This window comes from Notolepis coatsorum, assembly GCF_963971535.1.
Source record: "Notolepis coatsorum genome assembly, chromosome: 17".
Lineage (NCBI taxonomy): Eukaryota > Metazoa > Chordata > Actinopteri > Aulopiformes > Paralepididae > Notolepis > Notolepis coatsorum.
This window is the reverse complement of record NC_140181.1, coordinates 19,131,594-19,158,603: the sequence shown is the minus strand read 5'-3', so window position 1 is coordinate 19,158,603 and position 27,010 is coordinate 19,131,594. Positions and strand designations below refer to the sequence as shown.

The following is a 27,010-nucleotide window of genomic DNA, read 5'->3' as shown; positions in this document are numbered from 1 at the left end:
ACTACTACTACTACTACTACTACTACTACTACTAAATAATAATAATAATTCATTTAATTTATATAGCGCTTCTCAATAACCCGAAGTCGCTGACAATAGTCGGGAGCAAAAGTAAAAACAAAGAAACAAAGGCAAAGAAACAAAAACAAAGAAACAACAAAGTTGCACTACTACTACTACTACTACTACTACTACTACTACTACTAATATGCTACTACTACTACTACTACTACTACTACTACTACTACTACTACTACTACTACTACTACTACTACTACTAATATGCTGCTACTACTACTACTACTACTACTAATATGCTACTACTACTACTACTACTACTACACTACTACTACTACTACTACTACTACTACTACTACTAAGTACTACTACTACTATCATGCTCAGATTGCACCGGTGGAGTGTTTGAAAAATGCGGCCAAATTGCACGTGTCACGCTCCAACGTTTGACCCGATGTGACGAGTGACATATTCATCTCCTCGATTCTACCCTCCTCTAATCGGACAAAGACGATACCACACAGACGTGCATGTGATATATTACTGGGATTGTTTTTCGCAGGCTCCTCTGACGGGCTATATATAGCAGCCTCACCCTGGATGTCCTTTCACTAGACTGTAACCCTGATAGATGAAGATAGATTGGTTTTTTATTGGTTTCAACAGTGTTTCTTTTTAGTGTCATGAATAATTGAAAGCTTGGCATCGGGAGGGTATGAGCAGACAGCCCTGTCTCTTTATTTGATGCTTCGCTTGAAGCTCCAAGATTTACTATGTCACTGACTGTAAAGAAAGAAAGAAATAATAATAATAATAATAATAATAATAATAATAATAATAATAATAATAATAATAATAATAATAATAATAATAATAATAATAGTAAACTAAATTTCTATAGCACCTTTCATGCAAGAATTGCAGCCCAAAGTGCTTCACAGCAGTAATGTAGACATACAATAGACAGGCATAAAATGAACAGAGAATTTACAAAAATAAAAGCAATTCATTAGTTGCAGAGATGGGACACATACTGTAGTTGACAAGAGAATTGACAAAGTAGCTTGTAGCTTTCTCAGAAAGGAAGAACAGAACAAAAAGAAGTACAGTAAATGCCTATTATTATTATTATTATTATTATTATTATTATTATTATTATTATTATTATTATTATTATTATTATTATTATTATTATTATTATTATTCCATAACATCCGAATCCTCCCTCTGTGTCTTCAGTCCTGGGGGCGTCTGAGTGGCTCGCGGTGACGCTATTTATTACTGGGGCAGCTTTTTAGGGTATCGACCGGGGAAATGGAATGAAGTCAACAAAAAACTGGGTTTGTGGTTCAGTATCGTCGAGGGAGCTGTGATGTATCGTGTGTTGTAGGAGCGTGTGTTGTAGTGTGTGTTGCAGCGTGTGTTGTAGCGTGTGTTGTAGCGTGTGTTGTAGCGTGTGTACCAAATACAAGATATTTTCACTTGATAAGATTTAATTTTTTGCAGTGTACAAATATGCAGCTACCTGGGCCTCCAGAGCACTTCTAGTGTCAGCGGACACACCAAAAGCATCCTAGCAAATTCACACGCACATGAACATTAACATGAATAACCTATCTCGAACAATTCTAAGGTCGTTTTAAGTTATTTCTCCGGCAGTGTGCACTAATATGGATTCCGGCAGCGTGCATGATGCAGCACAGCACCGCTGTTGAATTTCTTTTCAGGGGAAACACTGTCACATATATACATACTAGTGCTGTCAAACGATTAAAATATTTAACTCGATTAATCGCATGATTGTCCATAGTTAACTCGCGATTAATCGCAAATTAATCACATTTTTTTTTAAATTTTTTTTTATACCTTAAACAGATCTTTTTCAAGTTCCAAGTTTTAATACTCTTATCAACATGCGAGTCAACAAATGCTTGCTTTGTGCAGCCATTTAACACAAACGGATGACCCTCATGCATTGCAAATTTGCATCAAATTCAAAACAGAGTGATGCACAAAATAACTTAAAAGAAAATAATAATTTAAAACAATGAATAAAGTGTGCATGAAATAATAGGGGAAAGAAAACGTTAGGAATTTGTTACATTCACACACACAAGGGCTGAGGACTCACACACCCCCCTCTCTCCCTCACACACACACTCTCCCAGCTCTTTTTCTCTTTTGCCCCTTCCTCATCTCTCTCACCCCCCTCTCTCTCTATATCTCACACACACACACACACACACACACACACACACACACACACACACACACACACACACACACACACACACACACACACACATACACACACACACACACACACACACACACACTTCAGAAACAAACATAGTATCAATGAGAGCATCAATAATACACCTGAGTGAAGTCTAGTAAAAAATTTTTTTTTTTTTTTTTTTTTAGTTAATCTTGAGTTAAAAAAATTTGTGGCATTAATAGAATCGGGAGTTAACGCGATATTAACGCGATATATTTGACAGCCTTAATACATACATAATCTATTATCTACATAAAATACATTGTTAGTACATGCATATGTATTTACATCTCTGCATACATATCCATGTAGATTGGTCTACCCACATGTGTGCATTTACATATAAACTCCTACACACACATACGTGCTGTATCAACGTATACACTTATGTATACATGTGCTTATATATACGCATGGCCGCACACATGTCCACATCTACATATCTTCCCACGTATGTCTATACACATATCTGCACATACGTACATATACTTACACCTACAGGTTGTAAACGTAAATATTCCCGCACATATTAATACATACAACATTTTACTTTATTAATACCATGGTATAATCTCAGGTAATATGATGGTATTTTCATAGTTTTGTGGTAACTAACTAACTAACTATGATCATGGTATTTCATCAACCAACCCCCATGAACAGACACATACCAGGCTTGGGTGAAGTAGTTGCAAATACGTCTTTAGTGTTTGTTATCAGATGGGTGGGGTCTGCCATATAACCATAAGAACATGGTCGTTTTAGTACCCCACGTGGCACCCCCCCCGCCCAGCAAAACCTTTCAAACGCTACTTAACCCTTTCACTACCACACTACAGAAGGTTAACCTTTCACTACCACACTACAGACGGTTAACCTGCTGTAGTGTGGTTGTGAAAGGGTTAACCCTTTGTAGTGTGCATGGCAGTGAAAGGGTTAACCTTCTGTATTGTCGCAGTGAAAGGGTTAACCCTTTGGTAGTGTGGTAGTGAGGGGGTTAACAAACAAACCACTCACTCTCTCTCTGTCCATCTATCTATCTAATTATCTATCTCTCTATCCATTTGTCTATCTGACTCACGCACACTTAACCTCTGAATTATTCACGTCGATAACACTATCGTCAATAACAAGTCGTCTCTCTCTCTCTCTCTCTCTCTCTCTCTCTCTCTCTCTCTCTCTCTCATCAAGTGCATCAACGCCGAGGGCTTCCGCTTGTTCCTGAAGACCTATTTAGAAGTGGAAGACTTCCCCGTGGACCTCTGCCAGCGCCTCTTCCGGTCCTTCCAGAACTCCCAGCCCGCCCAAGAAGACGGCGCCAGTGAGCCTCCCATATGCCCGTGTGACATGATGCCAGACTAGGGCTGACCCCCATTAGTCGAATAGTCGACTAATCGATCGAAAGGAGCCGTAGTCGACTGCCAACCTCTTAGTCGAATGCAAATTTTTATAAAAATTTTTAATAATAATAATAATAATTTGTTATCATTCTTTCTTTTGCGTGGCTAACACTAATGGCATGCATACCAGAGGCTAACTGCCTAAGAAAACAGGCACAGAGGCACTGAAAGAGGATTTCACCCATCTAATGAACACACTAGACTAGACAAATATCTAGATGTATCCATCAGTGGACCAATTGCATGCTTTCGCAGAGAACAAGAAGCCTTCCGTCGACTCCTTCACACATTAAGCACCCCCCACAGCCCAAATGGAATGATAAAAAAAATATATAAAATTATACATGTTTTTTTCATTTTTATTTTTTTCATAGTCGACTAATAGTCGACTATCGGCTCATTTCTGTGACTACAAGTCGACTATACAAATCCTTAGTCGGGGACAGCCCTATGCCAGACAAAAATGAATCATAGTGAAACTATAGTATTCCTGCCTTTTTCCCCCCCACCCGCACACATCAATTACTATCGCAATACTATAGTGAAGCACTATAAAGAAACATAGGATTTATAAGGTAAAATTCTAGAATACTAGTGTTTTTTTTATTGTTATTATTTTTAGCTTGTCAGATATTATGCATTCTCACGGCTCTCATTGGCCAGTGGCCGCTGTGACAAATAGCTGGAATGCTGTCGAGGTTCTGAAAGGGTTAACTGGCCATTGAACCAATTGTGTCAGGCCTACATCTTCACTGTTGAGTATTAATTTTGGATTTCCTTTTATGCTTTCTGTTGATTTGTTCCTTCCTTATTTAAATAGCTGTATCGTCTCCTCGTTAGGGCCCCAGGAAGACTAGCTGTATCGTCTGAATGAATGAATAAATTAACAGATTGCAGAATGGGTACAATACAGTACGGCTCAATACACACAATTGTTAAGGGGATGCAGACCATAGAAAGACGTCTGTCTTGTTTACATCAGGGTCCCCCATTTTCAATTCATAACATTTATGACATACACAACATACATGACATCATGACATTTATGACATAGGGACATACATGACATACAGGTATATAGTACTGTTACATTTGTGACATATATGATATGCAAATATACAGTACTGTCTCCTCGTTAGGGCCCCAGGAAGACTAGCTGTATCGTCTCCTCGTTAGGGCCCCAGGAAGACTAGCTGTCTCGTCTCCTCATTAGGGCCTCAGGAAGACTAGCTGTATCGTCTCCTCGTTAGGGCCCCAGGAAGACTAGCTGTATCGTCTCCTCGTTAGGGCCCCAGGAAGACTAGCTGTATCGTCTCCTCGTTAGGGCCCCAGGAAGACTAGCTGTATCGTCTCCTCGTTAGGGCCCCAGGAAGACTAGCTGTCTCGTCTCCTCGTTAGAGCCCCAGGAAGACTAGCTGTATCGTCTCCTCGTTAGGGCCCCAGGAAGACTAGCTGTCTCGTCTCCTCGTTAGGGCCCCAGGAAGACTAGCTGTCTCGTCTCCTCGTTAGGGCCCCAGGAAGACTAGCTGTATCGTCTCCTCGTTAGGGCCCCAGGAAGACTAGCTGTCTCGTCTCCTCGTTAGGGCCCCAGGAAGACCAGCTGTATCGTCTCCTCGTTAGGGCCCCAGGAAGACTACCTGTCTCGTCTCCTCGTTAGGGCCCCAGGAAGACTAGCTGTATCATCTCCTCGTTAGGGCCCCAGGAAGACTAGCTGTATCGTCTCCTCGTTAGGGCCCCAGGAAGACTAGCTGTATCATCTCCTCGTTAGGGCCCCAGGAAGACCAGCTGTCTCGTCTCCTCGTTAGGGCCCCAGGAAGACTAGCTGTATCGTCTCCTCGTTAGGGCCCCAGGAAGACTAGCTGTATCGTCTCCTCGTTAGGGCCCCAGGAAGACTAGCTGTATCGTCTCCTCGTTAGGGCCCCAGGAAGACTACCTGTATCGTCTCCTCGTTAGGGCCCCAGGAAGACTAGCTGTCTCGTCTCCTCGTTAGGGCCCCAGGAAGACTACCTGTCTCGTCTCCTCGTTAGGGCCCCAGGAAGACCAGCTGTCTCGTCTCCTCGTTAGGGCCCCAGGAAGACTAGCTGTCTCGTCTCCTCGTTAGGGCCCCAGGAAGACTAGCTGTATCGTCTCCTCGTTAGGGCCCCAGGAAGACTAGCTGTATCGTCTCCTCGTTAGGGCCCCAGGAAGACTAGCTGTATCGTCTCCTCGTTAGGGCCCCAGGAAGACTAGCTGTATCGTCTCCTCGTTAGGGCCCCAGGAAGACTACCTGTCTCGTCTCCTCGTTAGGGCCCCAGGAAGACTACCTGTATCGTCTCCTCGTTAGGGCCCCAGGAAGACTACCTGTCTCGTCTCCTCGTTAGGGCCCCAGGAAGACTAGCTGTCTCGTCTCCTCGTTAGGGCCCCAGGAAGACTAGCTGTCTCGTCTCCTCGTTAGGGCCCCAGGAAGACTAGCTGTATCGTCTCCTCGTTAGGGCCCCAGGAAGACCAGCTGTATCATCTCCTCGTTAGGGCCCCAGGAAGACTAGCTGTATCGTCTCCTCGTTAGGGCCCCAGGAAGACCACCTGTATCGTCTCCTCGTTAGAGCCCCAGGAAGACCAGCTGTATCGTCTCCTCGTTAGGGCCCCAGGAAGACCACCTGTACTGTCTCCTCGTTAGGGCCCCAGGAAGACCAGCTGTCTCGTCTCCTCGTTAGGGCCCCAGGAAGACCAGCTGTCTCGTCTCCTCGTTAGGGCCCCAGGAAGACCAGCTGTCTCGTCTCCTCGTTAGGGCCCCAGGAAGACTAGCTGTATCGTCTCCTCGTTAGGGCCCCAGGAAGACTAGCTGTCTTGTCTCCTCGTTAGGGCCCCAGGAAGACCAGCTGTCTCGTCTCCTCGTTAGGGCCCCAGGAAGACCAGCTGTCTCGTCTCCTCGTTAGGGCCCCAGGAAGACCAGCTGTCTCGTCTCCTCGTTAGGGCCCCAGGAAGACTAGCTGTATCGTCTCCTCGTTAGGGCCCCAGGAAGACTAGCTGTCTTGTCTCCTCGTTAGGGCCCCAGGAAGACCAGCTGTATCGTCTCCTCGTTAGGGCCCCAGGAAGACTACCTGTATCGTCTCCTCGTTAGGGCCCCAGGAAGACTAGCTGTATCGTCTCCTCGTTAGGGCCCCAGGAACACTAGCTGTCTCGTCTCCTCGTTAGGGCCCCAGGAAGACTAGCTGTATCGTCTCCTCGTTAGGGCCCCAGGAACACTAGCTGTCTCGTCTCCTCGTTAGGGCCCCAGGAAGACCAGCTGTCTCGTCTCCTCGTTAGGGCCCCAGGAAGACCAGCTGTATCGTCTCCTCGTTAGAGCCCCAGGAAGACTAGCTGTATCGTCTCCTCGTTAGGGCCCCAGGAAGACTAGCTGTATCGTCTCCTCGTTAGGGCCCCAGGAAGACTAGCTGTATCGTCTCCTCGTTAGGGCCCCAGGAAGACTAGCTGTATCGTCTCCTCGTTAGGGCCCCAGGAAGACTACCTGTATCGTCTCCTCGTTAGGGCCCCAGGAAGACTAGCTGTATCGTCTCCTCGTTAGGGCCCCAGGAAGACCAGCTGTATCGTCTCCTCGTTAGGGCCTCAGGAAGACTAGCTGTCTCGTCTCCTCGTTAGGGCCCCAGGAAGACCAGCTGTCTCGTCTCCTCGTTAGGGCCCCAGGAAGACTAGCTGTATCGTCTCCTCGTTAGGGCCCCAGGAAGACTACCTGTCTCGTCTCCTCGTTAGGGCCCCAGGAAGACTAGCTGTATCGTCTCCTCGTTAGGGCCCCAGGAAGACTAGCTGTATCGTCTCCTCGTTAGAGCCCCAGGAAGACTAGCTGTATCGTCTCCTCGTTAGGGCCCCAGGAAGACTAGCTGTATCGTCTCCTCGTTAGGGCCCCAGGAAGACTAGCTGTATCGTCTCCTCGTTAGGGCCCCAGGAAGACCAGCTGTCTCGTCTCCTCGTTAGGGCCCCAGGAAGACTAGCTGTATCGTCTCCTCATTAGGGCCCCAGGAAGACTAGCTGTATCGTCTCCTCATTAGGGCCCCAGGAAGACTAGCTGTATCATCTCCTCGTTAGGGCCCCAGGAAGACCAGCTGTATCGTCTCCTCGTTAGGGCCCCAGGAAGACCAGCTGTATCGTCTCCTCGTTAGGGCCCCAGGAACACTAGCTGTCTCGTCTCCTCGTTAGGGCCCCAGGAAGACTAGCTGTATCGTCTCCTCGTTAGGGCCCCAGGAAGACTACCTGTCTCGTCTCCTCGTTAGGGCCCCAGGAAGACCAGCTGTCTCGTCTCCTCGTTAGGGCCCCAGGAACACTAGCTGTCTCGTCTCCTCGTTAGGGCCCCAGGAAGACCAGCTGTCTCGTCTCCTCGTTAGGGCCCCAGGAAGACTAGCTGTCTCGTCTCCTCGTTAGGGCCCCAGGAAGACCAGCTGTCTCGTCTCCTCGTTAGGGCCCCAGGAAGACTAGCTGTCTCGTCTCCTCGTTAGGGCCCCAGGAAGACTAGCTGTATCGTCTCCTCGTTAGGGCCCCAGGAACACTACCTGTATCGTCTCCTCGTTAGGGCCCCAGGAAGACTAGCTGTATCGTCTCCTCGTTAGGGCCCCAGGAAGACCAGCTGTATCGTCTCCTCGTTAGGGCCCCAGGAAGACCAGCTGTATCGTCTCCTCGTTAGGGCCCCAGGAACACTAGCTGTCTCGTCTCCTCGTTAGGGCCCCAGGAAGACCAGCTGTATCGTCTCCTCGTTAGGGCCCCAGGAACACTACCTGTATCGTGTCCTCGTTAGGGCCCCAGGAAGACTAGCTGTATCGTGTCCTCGTTAGGGCCCCAGGAAGACCAGCTGTCTCGTCTCCTCGTTAGGGCCCCAGGAAGACTAGCTGTATCGTCTCCTCGTTAGGGCCCCAGGAAGACTACCTGTATCGTCTCCTCGTTAGGGCCCCAGGAAGACCAGCTGTCTCGTCTCCTCGTTAGGGCCCCAGGAAGACTAGCTGTATCGTCTCCTCGTTAGGGCCCCAGGAAGACTAGCTGTATCGTCTCCTCGTTAGGGCCCCAGGAAGACTAGCTGTCTCGTCTCCTCGTTAGGGCCCCAGGAAGACTAGCTGTATCGTCTCCTCGTTAGGGCCCCAGGAAGACTAGCTGTATCGTCTCCTCGTTAGGGCCCCAGGAAGACTAGCTGTATCGTCTCCTCGTTAGGGCCCCAGGAAGACTAGCTGTCTCATCTCCTCGTTAGGGCCCCAGGAAGACTAGCTGTCTCGTCTCCTCGTTAGGGCCCCAGGAAGACTAGCTGTCTCGTCTCCTCGTTAGGGCCCCAGGAAGACTACCTGTATTGTCTCCTCGTTAGGGCCCCAGGAAGACCAGCTGTCTCGTCTCCTCGTTAGGGCCCCAGGAAGACTAGCTGTATCGTCTCCTCGTTAGGGCCCCAGGAAGACCAGCTGTCTCGTCTCCTCGTTAGGGCCCCAGGAAGACTACCTGTATCGTCTCCTCGTTAGGGCCCCAGGAAGACTAGCTGTATCGTCTCCTCGTTAGGGCCCCAGGAAGACTAGCTGTATCGTCTCCTCGTTAGGGCCCCAGGAAGACTACCTGTATCGTCTCCTCGTTAGGGCCCCAGGAAGACTAGCTGTATCATCTCCTCGTTAGGGCCCCAGGAAGACTACCTGTATCGTCTCCTCGTTAGGGCCCCAGGAAGACTAGCTGTATCGTCTCCTCGTTAGGGCCCCAGGAACACCAGCTGTCTCGTCTCCTCGTTAGGGCCCCAGGAAGACTAGCTGTATCGTCTCCTCGTTAGGGCCCCAGGAAGACTACCTGTATCGTCTCCTCGTTAGGGCCCCAGGAAGACTAGCTGTCTCGTCTCCTCGTTAGGGCCCCAGGAACACTAGCTGTATCGTCTCCTCGTTAGGGCCCCAGGAAGACTAGCTGTATCGTCTCCTCGTTAGGGCCCCAGGAAGACTAGCTGTCTCGTCTCCTCGTTAGGGCCCCAGGAAGACTAGCTGTATCGTCTCCTCGTTAGGGCCCCAGGAAGACTAGCTGTCTCGTCTCCTCGTTAGGGCCCCAGGAAGACTAGCTGTCTCGTCTCCTCGTTAGGGCCCCAGGAAGACTAGCTGTATCGTCTCCTCGTTAGGGCCCCAGGAAGACCAGCTGTATCGTCTCCTCGTTAGAGCCCCAGGAAGACTAGCTGTATCGTCTCCTCGTTAGGGCCCCAGGAAGACTAGCAGGTATTAATCGATAGCAGCTAACGATACTAGTCGCCACACATTTCTATAATATTCCACTACAGAAATACTATAATGAATCACTTATAGAATAGAATAGAATAGAAGTACTTTATTGATGTACCGAGGGAAATTCAGCACCACAGATCGCTCACAATAAACATTTACTGTAGATAGTCAAAAATATGTATACATTCTAAAATATACAGCCAAAAATATACAGTACAGTAAGATGTACAGTAACATGTCAAATGTAGATGTAAAATGTCCAGGAAGATATGCAAGAGTTTGCACTGTTACTCTGTGCTCAGTGAGGCGTTATGTAGTCTACTATCGTTTTTACTCTAGTTAATTTTTGTGTGGGACGCCATTGTACCGCGTGTAGCCAAAACACGCCTGACTCATGCCTTCATCCTTGGTCAGCAGTCTTATCCAATTTCAATGTGGGCCCGTGTCCATGTTCCTAATGCTCACAGACAGAAAGGCGTGCACTAGGTAGGTATGCAGGTATACTCTGGGGAAACAGATGGTTTGTGTTCATGTTCCTAATGCTTCAGACACCTACAATGTTCCTAATGCTTCAGACACCTGCAATTCGAAACTGGCCCCCATAAATGTCCAAACCCCCCCTCCCACACACACACCCCCTCCAAATGTACAGTTTCCTCCCCCTCGTATGTATATATTTTCTGTCAGGATCTCTGTTTAACAGTACTGTATATTTGCATATCTTGTATGTCACAAATATAACAGTGCTGTATATCTGTATGTTGTGTATGTCATATATGTCACTATGAATTGAAAATGGGGGACCCTGATGTAAACAAGACGAAAGTCTTTCTCTGGTCTGCATCCCCTTAACAATTGTGTGTATTGAGCTGTACTGTACTGTACCCATTCTGCAATGTGTTAATAAAGTGTTCAATCAATCAATCAATCAAACAGAAAGGCGTGCACTAGGTGTGCAGGTACTCTGCTGAGACGGAGGGTTCACAGCACGCTCCTCGCTCTTCTCTTGCAGAAGAGGTCTTTCTGAAGGACGTCTCGTGTTACTTCTCTCTGCTGGAGGACGGCCAGCCCAGGGACAAGCTGGAGTGTGAGTCCTGTCTGTCTTTCTTCTCTAATAATAATAATAATAATAATAATAATAATAATAATAATAATAATAATAATAATAATAATAATAATAATAATAATAATAATAATAATAATAATAAATTGTATTTGTATTGCACTTTTCGTTCACTATAGGATCCCAAAGTGCTACAGGGTTCAAACGTAGTTAAGAAAAGAAAATAATTATTAATAATAATAAAATAAAATACAGAATAAAAATTAAATAAAAAATAGAACATAGTTAAAAACACAGTATAAACAGAAGATTAAAGACAACAGCACAAGAAAAAAATGTATCACAAGAAAAAAAATAAAAAGCTAGCAATCAAAGGCCGTTTGAAATAGATAGGTTTTCAGGCCTGCTTTAAAAGAGTCCAGGCTCTGTGGTGCCTTAAATTGAGTTATAAGTGAAATTTAACTTCTCAGTATCCGTGACAACGTTTCAGAGTTCAATATTGCTCTGTTTTTGGGGCGGCTAAGTGGCGCAGTGGGCAAGGCGCTCGCCACTAACGCAGGAGATGCTGGGTTCAAGCCCAGCTCTCTGCGTTGCTTCCGGCTTGGTTGGTTGTTCATACTAACACAATTGGCAGTATTAGAGGGTGGGAAAGCCGGTGGGTGGGGATCAGACGTTGTGGACAGCGACTCCTACAGGTCGGTTGGTGCGCCTGTACAGCAGAATCAGGAAGCAACGGGGGCAGCGTGAGCCCCCCACGCATTACTCCTCGCCACTAAGAGATCGCGCTGTACAGGTGAAAAGATGCGACGGCTGCCTCCTCGTGTACCGGAGGGGACACGTGATGCAAGGCTTCGTCCACATTGCAGCCGACCAGTGGGAGGCATGGTCTAGCAACGTTCGAGACAGGGGAGGGTAGAATTGGATAATAGGAAATTGGGATGGGAGAAAAAATTTAAAATGGGGAGAAAAAGTAGATCAAAAAAATATATTGCTCTGTTTTAGAGAAAAAGGGTAGAATCTCAGTAACTACAAAATCATTGGACAGTCAAAGAACGTTAGAGGCATTTTTCTCAGTTTCACTGTTTGCGTAGTTACTGTGGTTTAGCTTCTGCAGGACAGGCATGCCCAGAGGCAGCTCTGCCTGTTCTCCTGAAGCCATTCTGAGTTGACAGTTTTGTTGAACACCTTCCCTTTCTCATCTTCCCCCGTTCCTCTTTAGTCGCCTTCAAGCTGTACGACAGAGATGGTAACGGAGTCCTCGACAGCTCTGTAAGTTACAAATACAACGAAAAATCCAACCCATCCATATGGTTATGCGTTGCATACAGGTCAACTTCCCATTCCTTCATTTTCACAAGTATACTGTGCTGACAAGTGTTTTTCCATCTTTTTCAACTATTGCATTCTTTTACTCTGTTTATTCTATTTTACTAACTATTTTATTGCACTGCACTATTTTACTCTGTCTACTCTATTTGACTAACTATTTTATTGCACTATTGCACTATTTGACTCTGTCTATTATTCTATTTTACTAACTATTTTATTGCACTATTGCACTATTTTACTCTGTTTGTTCTATTTGACTAACTATTTTATTGCACTATTTGACTCTGTTTATTCTATTTTACTAACTATTTTATTGCACTATTGCACTATTTGACTCTGTCTATTCTATTTTACTAACTATTTTATTGCACTATTGCACTATTTTACTCTGTTTATTATATTTGACTAACTATTTTATTGCACTATTGCACTATTTTACTCTGTTTGTTCTATTTGACTAACTATTCTATTGCACTATTTTACTCTGTTTTTTCTATTTTACTAACTATTTTATTGCACTGCACTATTTTACTCTGTCTACTCTATTTGACTAACTATTTTATTGCACTATTGCACTATTTGACTCTGTCTATTATTCTATTTTACTAACTATTTTATTGCACTATTTTACTCTGTTTGTTCTATTTGACTAACTATTTTATTGCACTGCACTATTTGACTCTGTTTATTCTATTTTACTAACTATTTTATTGCACTATTTTACTCTGTTTATTATATTTGACTAACAATTTTATTGCACTGCACTATTTGACTCTGTTTATTCTATTTTACTAACTATTTTATTGCACTATTGCACTATTTTACTCTGTTTATTCTATTTGACTAACTATTTTATTGCACTATTGTACTATTTTACTCTGTTTGTTCTATTTGACTAACTATTTTATTGCACTGCACTATTAAACCATAAACAAAGAGGCCTATTGGGAGGTTAGATCCTAATGTGAAGAACTCTGTGATTTAATGTTCTATTTTGATGCTCGTTTTATACTTATTTCATGTCTGCACTTTATGCATTGCTCTTGATCTGCCAATTTTGTGCCTGTATTCTTTTGCTACTGTGAAGCACTTCACTGCAATTCATGTATGAAAGGTGCTCTACAAATACAGTTTTTTATTATTATTATTATTATTATTATTATTATTATTATTATTATTATTATTATTATTATTATTATTATTATTATTATTATTATTATCATCATCATCATCATCATCATCATCATCATCATCATCATCATCATCATCATCATCATCATCATCATCATCATCATCATCATCATCATCATCATCATCATCATTATTATTATTATTATTATTATTATTATTATTATTATTATTATTATTATTATTATTATTATTATTATTATTATTATTATGATTATCTTTCTGATCTAACAGGAGGTGGACAGGATCATTGCTCAGATGATGCATGCTGCAGACTACCTTGGCTGGGATGTGTCGGAGCTCAGACCAGTAAGTCCTCGAGTGCTGTGTTCCGCTTCCTTGAATCAGAAGGAAGCTTAAACGTCTTTAACCCTTTCACTACCACACTACAAAAGGTTAACCTTTCACTACCACACTATACAGTAGTGATGCATGATATATCGGCCGCCGATATAATATCGGCCGATATGGCAATTTTTTTACACACCGGTATTGGTCCGATATCAAGATAGGGCCGATATGGGCTGATATTTAAAAAAATAAAAATAAAAAAATTATAATTTTTTTTAATATTTTTTTTTCTTTTTTCTTTTAACATTTATGTAACCAAGTCTATTACCTCTGCTTTGACACAGACACCGTGCATAAAATACCTCTCCTGACACAGTCTAGTCATAGAGTCCCCATTTTATATGCTACGGTGCTATTTTCATCCCTGGCCGTTGCAGGCCATCACTCCCCCTGTCTCTCAGCCCCCCCCCCCCCCCCCCCCCCCCCCCTTCTCCCCGCAGCCTTTCTGCTGACTCAGTTATATACAAGGATTTACAGGACCCTTCAGGCTGTAGAAGGTTATATAGACAATTAAACATTTATAATATTGTAACGTTCACAGATGCCTAGACACTTTAGTTGACTGGTTAGCTGTCGCCTGTGGTGTGGTTGGACCCTTTAGTTGACTGGTTAGCGCTGTCGCCTGTGGTCTCGGGGCTGCCTCTAGAATTCGCTACAATATTTATAAACTTTAGAGTAAGAATTTACTTGTATTTTGAGTTATGATGTGTAAAGAAAGTTCTTTTTTTTATCCACTTTTTCTCTTTTTCTATTTTTCTCCCATCCCAATTCCACTGTGCCAATTCTTCCCTCCCCTGTCTTGAACGTTGCTCGCATATGCCCCCCACTGGCCGGTTGTAGGGAGGATAGAAGCCTTGCATCACGTGTCCCCTCCGATACACGAGGAGGCAGCCTGTCACATCTTTTCACCTGCCAGCGCGGCCTCTCATTGGTGAGGTGTAACGTGTGGGAGGCTCACACTACCCCCGCCATTTCCTGTCTCTGCTGTGCAGGCGTCCCCAACCGACCTGTAGGAGTCGCTGTCCACAATGTCCAGATTACCACCCATCGACTTCCACCCGCTAACTCTGCCAATTGAGTTAGTATGATGGCCGGCCTAAGCCGGAGGCAACGCTGACAGCCGGAGTCGAACCCGGTGTCTCTTACGTTTGTGACGAGCGCAATGTCCGCTGCGCCACCCAGCCGCCGGTGTAAAGAAAGTTCTAAAGAATTTTAATAATAACAAATAAATTAAGTCAAACTCGTCAAGTACATATTACGCCAACATACCCAGAGTTTAGATGGTCAATACATCCCAGATTGTGGCTTTAATTATAGAGCCATAATATTGTGGGCTGATTTCATTTAATCTATTTTCAAACCTTTATTTCAACTCGTAAGACACTGAGGTTACCTCTCATTTACAGTGACGACAAGCTTACAAAAACAAGACGCAGTTTATCCGCAATTTCATACATATAGGCACAATAAATACGAATAAATTATAAAACATCAGCTAAGACAGTTACAAGTCGACACACAGTGGTCAGAGATCATACTTTTAGATGCAGCAAGAGAAGGAAGAACCTTCAGCTTCAGAGTCAGTTGGAGGGCGTTCCAGGTGTTGGAAGCATCAAAGGAAAAAGGCTAACAGTGGTCATTTTGTCAGGTTCTGAAGGACTTGATGACGGCCATCGACGCGGACAGCAACGGCACGGTGTCTCTGGACGAGTGGGTGGAGGGCGGCATGAACAACGTGCCTCTACTGGTCCTACTGGGACTGAAGGTACGTTCAAGCAGCACAGATCCCACTGTCTCCACCTCCACACGCTGGCGCTTCAAGACAAGTCGGCTCTCGTTATGAAGTGACGGGTATCTCATTTCTTCCCCTCAGCTGTCATCTTGCTGAACTCTGCACCCCCCAGACCTGTTGTGTCTAGTCTCTCTTTCTCTCTCTCCCTCCCTCTCTCTTTCTCTCTCTCCCTCTCTCTTTCTCTCTCCCTCCCTCTTTCTCTCTCTCTTTCTCTCTCTCCCTCCCTGTCTTTCTCTCCCTCCCTCTCTCTTTCTCTCTCCCTCCCTCTATCATTCTCTCACTCTCTTTCTCTCTCCTTCCTCCCTCTCTTTCTCTCTCTCCCTCCCCCTCTCTTTCTCTCACACTCTCTCTCTCTTTCTCTCTCTTTCTCTCTCCCTCCCCCTCTCTCTTTCTCTCACACTCTCTCTCTTTCTCTCTCCCTCCCTCTCTCTCTTTCTCTCACACTCTCTTTCTCTCTTTGTCTCTCTCCCCCCCTCTCTCTCTCTTTCTCTCTCTCTCTCTCTCCCTCCCTCTCTTTCTCCCACACACACTCTCTCTCTCCCTCCCTCTCTCTTTCTCTCTCTCCCTCTCTCTTTCTCTCACACTCTCTCTCTTTCTCTCCCTCTCTTTCTCCTTTTCTCTCTTTCTCTCACACTCTCTTTCTCTCTCTCTTTCTCTCTCTCTCTATCTCCCTCTCTCTCTCTTTCTCTCACACTCTCTTTCTCTCTCTCCCTCCCTCTCTCTTTCTCCCTCTCTCCTTTTCTCACACTCTCTCTCTCTTTCTCTCTCTCTCTCTCTGCCTCTCTCACAGTCTCTCTCTCTCTCTCTCGCTCTCTCTCTGTCTCTCTCTCTGTCTTTCTCACAGTCTCTCCATACCATATGAACTCTGACCTCTGTTGTCTTTACACCATGCTTATCTGCTGCCTACACACCGCCTACCACTGTCTTGCACATGCTGCTGTATGCTGGCACCGTGCAATAACATTGTACACATTGCATATTCATCTATTTTAATATATATATATATGCCTGTGTATGTATATATATTCATACTGTGCGCAATGTACATACATGTATCCATGCACTTTACACGCATATATCCACCGTACACTATGTACATACATATATTTATCTGTGCCTGTGCACTTTACTACCACTCTGGTTGGACGCCGACTGAATCCAATCCAATCCAGTCCAAAGAGTGCCAGAGAGATGTATCGCTATGTATCCAAGTCTACCACCTATGTTTTTACACGGACACATGCATAAAAGACCCCCCTATACATTCTGACACGGTCTATTCAAAAGGTTTCCTCTTTTTATATGCTAAGGTGCTATTTGCAGTGCATCCCCGGCCTTGTCTGGCCTTCCTTCCCTCCCCCCCCCCCCCCCCCTTCTTGGGCATCCTTTCTGCTGACTCAGTTATACACAGGGTGTGGTAATGTTATCTCCTTTCGTCAGGGGTGCGTTGGTCATGGGACAGGGTTGCACGCAGAGCAACCAGCGCTGTGAGCAGAAGCACGCGCACGCACATGCACAGGGTTCCACCCTCTGTCCAACGCAATGTGTTTCCCCATTGCCCATTTCTAAATCATCTAGTTTAAAACAAATAAAACATGAACATTTGCATGGTGTACCTTTCTGTGCGTATTCATCCACAATCTATAGCTCAACATGAAAATATTCGCAATTAATCATTAAAAAAAAATCGCCAAATTTTATTTCAACCAAAAATGCTTAAACAATAATGTTAGTGATAGAAGGGAACCCGTTTTGTGCAAAAATGGAAAGCTTTTAAATGTCCATGCGGCAGAATTGTTACAATTGCCGATAATCCATTTCCCCAATGATAAATCCCTATACGGGTGGAACAACCAGTGACGTCAGATTACACCTCCCTATTATGCATTGCCTTTAGTCTGTGCGCACGCGAGGGAACAGTTATGCGCATGCGCGGGAGCGTACGTGCACGTGGCGTCAGTAAAACACAGTGCAACCAGGTATGAAATCACCTATATCTGCACCATGGAGGTGGTGCACGTTATTCTTTCCATCTACTCTGTATATATAATATGCGCTAAAGTATTTTACAAACCGTACGTTGGTTATTTCAGAAAGGGAGCATTTACAGTGGATGTAGTCAGGAAGTTCTACTTTAATTAAAAGTGGAGTCTTGTCTTTTTAGAATCTGGATTCTGACCAAATAATAATAATAATAACTTTATTTATATAGCACCTTTCATACAGGAATTGCAGCTCAAAGTGCTTCACAGCAAATAGTATAAAATTAACATTAAAAGTAGCAAGCAATGCATAAAGTGCAGACATAAGAATAGGCATAAAATAGACAATTAAAGTACTGCAATGTAGAAGTGCAGATATAAGAATAGGCAGCATAAAATAAGTATAGCTACAATAGGCAGGATAAAATGAATGCAGTAAAATAGCTCTCATTTACAGTACAATAAGCATGTCTTTAAATGTTATTTTATGTTATATTAAAAGGCCAAAGTGAACATTGCCTCCCTAATCTCCGTAGGTATTGTGTTCCATAGCTTTTGTGCGTAAAAAAAAAAAGAAAACAAATATTATTTGTGTGTAGGCTTGTTCTTTTCTGAGACTTTAGGACACGCCCATCGACCGCGCGGGTGTGAAACTATGAAACGGCCTCTACAAGTGTGTCCCGCCTCCAAAACAATGCCAGGGACTTCCCCCAGGCTATTTCCAGCGGCCAATCAACATCAAAAGCCCTGGGTGCACATAGTAGCGCGTTCAGCCCCCACACAGTAGAGCGTTCAGCCCCCACACAGTAGAGCGTTCAGCCCCCACACAGTAGAGCGTTCAGCCCCCACACAGTTGCCGTTTTGGGGGCTTCGCTCGATGCCTCATATCCTGACTGAAGGTCGGGCACATCACGCTTTAAACCACTGTTTGGGCGGGAAAACAAAACAAAACAAAACAACAACACTCCTGTCTGTAATCTCCATAAGAACATTGGGCTGCTATGTGATTAAATGCAGAGCAACCTTGTAATCGTGCGTAGGGAGGACGTGATTAGTCTGCCTTACTTTGAATATGATTGCGTGGTGGTTTATGTATCCTACTGTATACCATGATCTGGAGGGCTCTTCAGACGTTGCATAAAGCCGGGGTTTGAGTGTGTGGGCGTCGGAATCACAGTGCCTGCCTTGACCACACTGGATATGTATGTGGGCTTTGTGCGATAGTTTAGTTTAGTTTACTCAGGTTATTTGATCAGGGACAGTGCATATCAATCAACTGTTATACATTTATAAATGAATGCAAATTAAAAAACTGTAAATATGCCAACATTAGCAGGGTTACTAGTTTTCAGTTGTAGTCCCTGGGCTAGATGTTTAAGCCAGAAAAGAAACAGAAAAATAGAAGGACATTAAAGCTAATATAAAAACAGTTTAAAACATATTCTGTACATTCACTCACAGTCACTAGGCATTCGTGCATCTATAAAAAACAGTGTACAGGGACAAATCAAGGCCCATACATGTATAAGCAGCGTATAGGCAGGCACACATATGGCAGGTACACATATACATAATAAATAAATCACATAACCACATAATCACAATCAGGACAGTCAGGCTAGTGGGCAAGCATACGGGGCATAGTATGCTACGTTAAAGGCACACGCCAACATTTTGGGAAATTAGCTTACCGTCTTCTCCAGAGAGAGACAAGAAAGATGGATACCAGTTTCCTCTCTGTGCGTTCAGTAGAAAGCCATCTGGCTGCACGTCATGTCCGCTTCCGTTCATTGTGCTAAGCTAGGCTAACGTGCAGCCAGATACGTAGATTCTGAAGTGAAATAAATTTTTCAGTGATGCATTCATAACAGATGTCCTCTTCCTTGGATGACCTCCCGCTCTCCCTCCCTCCCTCTCTCCCTCCCTCTCTCCCACCCTCCCTCCTGCCCTCCCTTTCTCCCTCCCTCCCTCCCCCTCCCTCCCTCCCTCTCCCGCCTTCCCTCCCTCTCTCTCTCCCTCTCTCCCGCCCTCCCTCTCTCCCTCCCTCCCTCTCTCCCTCTCTTCCTCTCTCCTGCCCTTCCTCCCTCCCTCTCTTTTTCCCTCCCTCCCTCCCTTTCTTTCTCCCTCCCTCCCTCTTTCTCTCCCACCCTCCCTCTCTCCCTCTCTCCCTCCCTCCCTCTCTCCCTCCCTCCCGCTCTCCCTCTCTCCCGCCCTCTCTCCCACCCTCCCTCTCTCCCTCTCTCCCTCCCGCTTTCCCGCTTTCCCGCTCTCCCTCTCTCCTGCCCTCCCTCCCTCCCTCCCTCCCTCCCTCCCTCCCTCCCTCCCTCCCTCCCTCCCTCCCTCCCAGATGACCCAGAAGGACGGGCAGCACCTGTGGAGGATGAAGCACTTCAACAAGCCTGTCTACTGCAACGTGTGCCAGAGCATGCTGCTGGGCCTGCGGAAGCAAGGCCTCTGCTGCACCTGTGAGTGTCCGCCACGAGAGGGCGCTGTTGTGCCGCCATTTGCTATTGAATTAACCGTAAATTAGATTTCTCTAATGTAATGACATGAAATTGTACCCTTTTTTTCTTTTCTATCAGCCTGGGCATAAATCATCAGTCTGCCTCAAATTGTATGGAATGATTTTTACCCTTAATTTGATATGATTTGATTTACTCACCCTATCGCGCAGGCTGTAAATACACAGTCCACGGACGCTGTGCCAACAGGAACCCCGCCCCCTGCACCAGAACGTACGTCAAGTCGCGGAAAGAAACAGGGGTATGCCTGTTCTATCATTCACACTGACATTCACAGTCAACTCTATCCATTCTCTGTGTGTGTGTGTGTGTGTGTGTGTGTGTGTGTGTGTGTGTGTGTGTGTGTGTGTGTGTGTGTGTGTGTGTGTGTGTGTGTGTGTGTGTGTGTGTGTGTGTGTGTGGGCGGGTGCTATAATTACGTGGATTGTGCATTTAATGTACCGCTTCTGTTCCCTTTCACCTGCAAGGTGCCGGCCCACGACTGGGTGAGCGGGAACTGTGCCGCGGGGAAGTGTGACAAATGCCAGAAGAAGATTAAGAGCTACCAGGGCTTAACCGGCAAGCACTGTGTGTGGTGCCACTCTCTGGTGAGGAAGAAGTCCCCCCCCCCCCCCCCCCCCCCCCCGCCTTTCACCGGCTTTTTACATTTCACGTTGTTTACATTTAGTCATGTAGCTGAACGCTTTGATCCGAAGCGACTTGCAGATCGTGAACAACGAGTCAGCGGAAGCAGGGGCACATCTCTGGCAGCCGAGGATCAGTGGTCGTTGTTCGTCAAATAGTGTCGAACTTGGAGCGTTACACTCTGAGTGCATAGTAGTATAGACATAATTAGCACGATAGAGTAGTGTAGGTATAGCAGCATAGTAGTAGGGGGCGACAGTGGCTCAGGAGGTAGAGCAGTCGTCTGCCAATCCGCGGAGGTTCCCGGTTCGATTCCCGCTCCTCCCGGGCAGCGTGTCGATGTGTCCTTGAGCAAGACACTTAACCCCTAATTGCTCCCGATGAGCAGGTTGGCACCTTGCATGGTTGCCTCCGCTGTTGGTGAGTGAATGTGTGAGTGAATGGGTCAAATGTGAGTAACAAATTGTAAAGCGCTTTGGATAAAGCGCTATATAAAAAAGCAGCCATTTACCATAATAGTAATTCTATTACTATTCTATTACATAATAGCTATTTAAGATGTGTGTGTGTGTGTGTGTGTGTGTGTGTGTGATGATTTAAGTAATCGATTCATCCGACAATTATTTGATATGATATGATATTTTCATTTATAATGCGCCCCCCAGCCAATTTTTACATCGGTCCGGGGCGCAGCCCGGGTAAAAAAGAATATGAATAAATAGACAGGACAAAGAAACAGGGAACCAGGCAGACGGACAGACAGAGAACAGAAGAACACCTCAGACACACAACACAACAGCAAAGTAACTCACTGATCCTCTAGAGCGAAAAGGTGGGTTTTAAGCAAGGCCTTGAATGTCTGTACGGTGTTAATAATAATAATAATAATAATAATAATAATAATAATAATAATAATAATAATAATAATAATAATAATAATAATAATAATAATAATAATAATAATAATAATAATAATAATAATAATAATAATAATAATAATGATGATGATGATTAATAATAATAATAATAATAATAATAATAATAATAATAATAATAATAATAATAATAATAATAATAATAATAATAATAATAATAATAATAATAATAATAATAACTTAGTTTTAGATAGGGCCTTTCATAAGACCCAAGGTCGCTTTACATAGAGGGAAAAAACAAACAAAAGTAACAAAAATAGTCGACAGACACAACATACAAAGTGGGAAATTAGGGGTTAAAGGCCAAGTTGAAGAGGTGTTTTTCTTTTTTTTATGAGTCCAGAGTTGGGGCGTTGCGGAGTTCTGTGGGGAGGGAGTTCCAGAGGGTGGGAGCTGCCACACTGAAAAATATTTAACAAGCTAAGTGCTTCTGAATGAAATTCTTCTTCTTGGAACTATGAAACATTTAACTATCACTGCAGTTTTTTCTTAATCAAAATTATTTTCTAACCAATTTATTCTATTCGGACGATTAATTGTGACATCCCTACTGAATGTGACCATTCTAAAGTGTTTCATTCCACTTTTTTTCTACTGTGTTTATTTGAAAGGAAATACTCATATTTGCCATCTTAGATGAGAAGATTGATTCGTGCATCAGTTTTGGAAGTTGTTGGAAGTTGTATCTCTTTACTTTTGAGGGTGCTAGGCTAGCTGCTCCCTACTCCCTACTCCGTACTGCTTCCAGTCCTTGTGCTAAGCTAGGCTAGCTGCTCCCTACTGCTTCCAGTCCTTGTGCTGAGCTAGGCTAGCTGCTCCCTACTGCTTCCAGTCCTTGTGCTAAGCTAGGCTAGGCTCAGTGTTGGGGAAACTACTCTGAAACTAGTTTGCCAAACTACTAGCTACATTGCAGTGAAAAGTAGTTGAACTAAACCTTAACTACTCTCAAAAGACTGTAGCTCGTCAAACTAAAACGACTTTGAACAATAAATTCAGCTGCATCCAAACTACATGGTGGAAAATTATCACAATCTGAGTCTGTAATCTCATTTATTTACATGGAGCAACAACTGACACTGAGTAAAGTGTGTGTGTTTGATTTAGTGACTAGCGCAGGCAAAACCTCCCACATTCACACCTGGGGGTGTTCAGGAGAGGACTGGAAGCAGTGGTTGAGGTGGAATCAGGAAAATTATAAATATCTAGGGAAACATGTAGGTAGTAATTAACTGCCTAAACTACACGACCCAAAGTAGTTATCTACTGCAGAATTACAATGGACTATTTAGTCATTTAGCTGACGCTTTTATCCGAAGCGACTTACAAATTGTGAACAACAAGTCAGCAGGAGGGGTACAATTCTGGCAGCTAAGGGTCAGATATTATTGCAGATATTGTTTGAAGAGGTGTGTCAACGATTGAAAATTGGCCGGGTTTCAGCTGTCCTGACTGTGGGTGTTTGTTCCATCATTGTGGAGCTTTGATTACCCTCCCGGAGCTAGGATAGGAACTCTGTGGCCAGAAGATGCAGAGCGTAGGGGTCTTGAGGGTGTGTAGTTAGAAGATGCAGAGCGTAGGGGTCTTGAGGGTGTGTAGTTAGAAGATGCAGAGCGTAGGGGTTGAGGGTGTGTAGTTAGAAGATGCAGAGCGTAGGGGTCTTGAGGGTGTGTAATTAGAAGATGCAGAGCGTAGGGGTTGAGGGTGTGTAGTTAGAAGATGCAGAGCGTAGGGGTCTTGAGGGTGTGTAGTTAGAAGATGCAGAGTGTAGGGGTCTTGAGGGTGTGCAGTTAGAAGATGCAGAGCGGAGGGGTCTTGAGGGTGTGTAGTTAGAAGATGCAGAGCGTAGGGGTCTCAAGGGTGTGTAGTTAGAAAATGCAGAGCGTAGGGGTCTTGAGGGTGTGTAGTTAGAAGATGCAGAGCGGAGGGGTCTTTAGGGTGTGTAGTTAGAAGATGCAGAGCATAGGGGTCTTTAGGGTGTGTAGTTAAAAGATGTAGAGCGGAGGGGTCTTGAGGGTGTGTAGTTAGAAGATGTAGAGCGGAGGGGTCTTGAGGGTGTGTAGTTAGAAGATGCAGAGCGTAGAGGTCTTGAGGGTGTGTAGTTAGAAGATGCAGAGCGTAGAGGTCTTGACGGTGTGTAGTTAGAAGATGCAGAGCGTAGAGGTCTTGAGGGTGTGTAGTTAAAAGATGTAGAGCGTAGGGGTCTTGAGGGTTTGTAGTTAGAAGATGCAGAGCGTAGAGGTCTTGAGGGTGTGTAGTTAGAAGATGTAGAGTGTAGGGGTCTTGAGGGTGTGTAGTTAGAAGATGCAGAACATAGGGGTCTTGAGGGTGTGTAGTTAGAAGATGTAGAGCGTAGGGGTCTTGAGGGTGTGTAGTTAGAAGATGCAGAATGTAGGGGTCTTGAGGGTGTGTAGTTAGAAGATGTAGAGCGTAGGGGTCTTGAGGGTGTGTAGTTAGAGACCATTTACCGGAGGTAGCCGTGAGCCGTCCATGTGGCAATGGGAAGCCAGTGCAGTTCTCTGCGAGGTGGGGTAACGTGGGCTGAAATTTTGAATGTAGTTAAACTACCACCCAGCTACTGCAAAATGTAGTTAAACTTGTAATTGAACTACATGTATATAACTGCTCTCCAACACTGGCTAGGCTAGCATGTACCTGGACCTCTCTCTGGGGCTACTGGACACACAGAGATGAAACTGATGTAAATCTTCTTGTCTGACTCTGGCAAATAAGAGGATTTCCCAAAATGTTGTTCCTTTTTAAAGCTTGTTTGTAGGCTCTTGACACTGTTATGAGATCAAATAGTGATAGTGGTATTATGTACCACGGTATGGTATTACGTTTGATTGATTGATTGAAAACGTTATTAACAGATTGCAGAATGGATACAATACAGTACGGCTCAATACAAAACAACTGCTAAGAGGACGCAGACCAGAGAAATACTTTCATCTTGTTTACATCGGGGTCCCCCATTTTCAATTCATCAGGACATTTATGACATACAAGACATACAGATACAGAACTGTGTAGTAAAAAGAGATCATAAAAAATATATACATCCGAAGGGGAAGAAAGTGTACATTGGTGGGGGGGGGGGGGGGGGGGGGGGGATTTGGACATTTACAGGATCCAGTTTCTAATTGCAGCCACCCGTAGGTGCTCTTTGAGAGCGGTTTTGAAGGAGGGTAGGGATTCACATTCCTTTACGGTTGTGGGTACGGCGTTCCACATTATTGTGGCATAATTGCGAAACGTGTTTAGTCCCTTGTTTGAGCCGAATCTGGGTTCAACATGATTTGTGGAGCTCCCTCTGGTGTTGTGGTCGTGGTATTCACTGACCTTTGGGAAGTATTTCGACATGTACATGGGTATCCCACTGGTGTAGTGTATCTTGTAGACCAGGCCCATTGCAAGTTGCTGTACTCTGTCGTCTACTCTAAGCCATCCTAGGTTGTCAAAACGTACCACGGTATCGTCGGTATGGTATTAGTATGGTATTATGTACCAGTACCACGGTATGGTATTATGTACCACGGTATGGTATTATGTACCACGGTATGGTATTATCTATCACGGTATGGTATTACGTACCACGGTATGGTATTATGTACCACGGTATGGTATTATCTGTTACGTTTCAGGTAGGAGTTGAGTTCCAATAGTAGAAGGTAATAAGGAGACGGAGATGTGGTTGCTCTTCTCAAAATACGTGTTCCTTTTATTATCAGAATCACGAGAGCAAGATACTGTATCGATAACGAAAGAGAAGCCAGGCTTCAACTGGGGGTATATAAAGAAAGAGAATTAAACAATAACAACAACGACAAGAGGTTCCATATCTTGTCCTGTGGCCGACTGCTTGCAGGTTCTGTTGAAGATCCGACAACAGACAGAGAACAAGAGATTACTATAAAGGCAAAACTCCCAGCAACCCACACGCAGTAATTAGTGACAACAAACCACAGGTGACAGTCAATCAGCGCTAATTATAGAGAACAGGGTGAAGTACTCCAGAATGGCAGTAGGGTTTCCAGTCCTGGGAGAGGACAGAAACCCAGAACGTTACAATTATCTACCACGGTATGGTATTACGTACCACTGTATGGTATTATGTACCACGGTATGGTATTATCTACCACGGTATGGTATTACGTACCACGGTATGGTATTAGTATGGTATTATGTATTATGTGTCATCATGATATGAACCCCATTGGGACTAAATGATAATGTTGCTGGTGAGGTCTGTGAACAAACATCTCACTTCTTCTGTGTTTCAGCGCCATGACGACTGTGCGTCTCAGGAGCCATCCGAGTGTAACTGTGGACCTCTCAGAGACCACATCCTGCCTCCCTGGGCCATCTACCCCGTCATAAAGGTAGTGGACCACTGCTACACTGGTCTAGTGCTAAACTGGTACTCCTCTAAAGCACTACTGCAATCAGACTTGCAGACCTGGAACATCAAATCAGAGTAAAGTTGTGTCCTGCAGTGGGAACGGAGTAGAACAGAGTAACTCATATTCTTCCTTTTTACTCACGTGACATTGTGGAAGGACAGCACATTTTTAGCCGTGCCTGGGAAGAAAGGAAGGAAGGAAGGAAGTGTATTTTCATCCGTTTCAATCAATATATGTGTTTTTGCTTCCTCTCTCCTTACATCGTCTCTCTTCTCCCTAAAGGAGAGACCAGACATGCTCTCCTTAATCCATTTCTGCTTTCCTCCCTAAAGGAGAGACCAAATATTCTCTCCTTACACCATCTCTGTTCTCATCCCTAAAGGAGAGACCAAACATTCTCTCCTTACACCATCTCTGTTCTCATCCCTAAAGGAGAGACCAAACATTCTCTCCTTACTCCATCTCTGTTCTCATCCCTAAAGGAGAGACCAAACATTCTCTCCTTACTCCATCTCTGTTCTCATCCCTAAAGGAGAGACCAAACATTCTCTCCTTACTCCATCTCTGTTCTCATCCCTAAAGGAGAGACCAAACATTCTCTCCTTACACCATCTCTGTTCTCATCCCTAAAGGAGAGACCAAACATTCTCTCCTTACTCCATCTCTGTTCTCATCCCTAAAGGAGAGACCAAACATTTTCTCCTTACTCCATCTCTGTTCTCATCCCTAAAGGAGAGACCAAACATTCTCTCCTTACTCCATCTCTGTTCTCATCCCTAAAGGAGAGACCAAACATTATCTCCTTACTCCATCTCTGTTCTCATCCCTAAAGGAGAGACCAAACATTCTCTCCTTACTCCATCTCTGTTCTCATCCCTAAAGGAGAGACCAAACATTCTCTTCTTACTCCATCTCTGTTCTCATCCCTAAA

At 44.7% G+C, this 27,010-nt stretch overlaps 1 protein-coding gene across 1 annotated transcript in view; it reads left to right on the top strand.

Annotated features, from left to right (window-relative positions):
* Window positions 1-27,010, top strand: part of dgkaa (diacylglycerol kinase, alpha a) — an 86,427-nt gene that overhangs the window by 37,184 nt on the left and 22,233 nt on the right. The window contains exons 4-12 of the mRNA XM_084332751.1: window positions 3,488-3,617; window positions 10,906-10,980; window positions 12,176-12,225; window positions 13,708-13,782; window positions 15,473-15,589; window positions 19,946-20,063; window positions 20,273-20,361; window positions 20,588-20,707; window positions 25,960-26,058. Of these exons, the coding sequence (XP_084188877.1) occupies window positions 3,488-3,617; window positions 10,906-10,980; window positions 12,176-12,225; window positions 13,708-13,782; window positions 15,473-15,589; window positions 19,946-20,063; window positions 20,273-20,361; window positions 20,588-20,707; window positions 25,960-26,058 (873 nt within the window). The remainder of the gene's footprint in view (window positions 1-3,487; window positions 3,618-10,905; window positions 10,981-12,175; window positions 12,226-13,707; window positions 13,783-15,472; window positions 15,590-19,945; window positions 20,064-20,272; window positions 20,362-20,587; window positions 20,708-25,959; window positions 26,059-27,010) is intronic.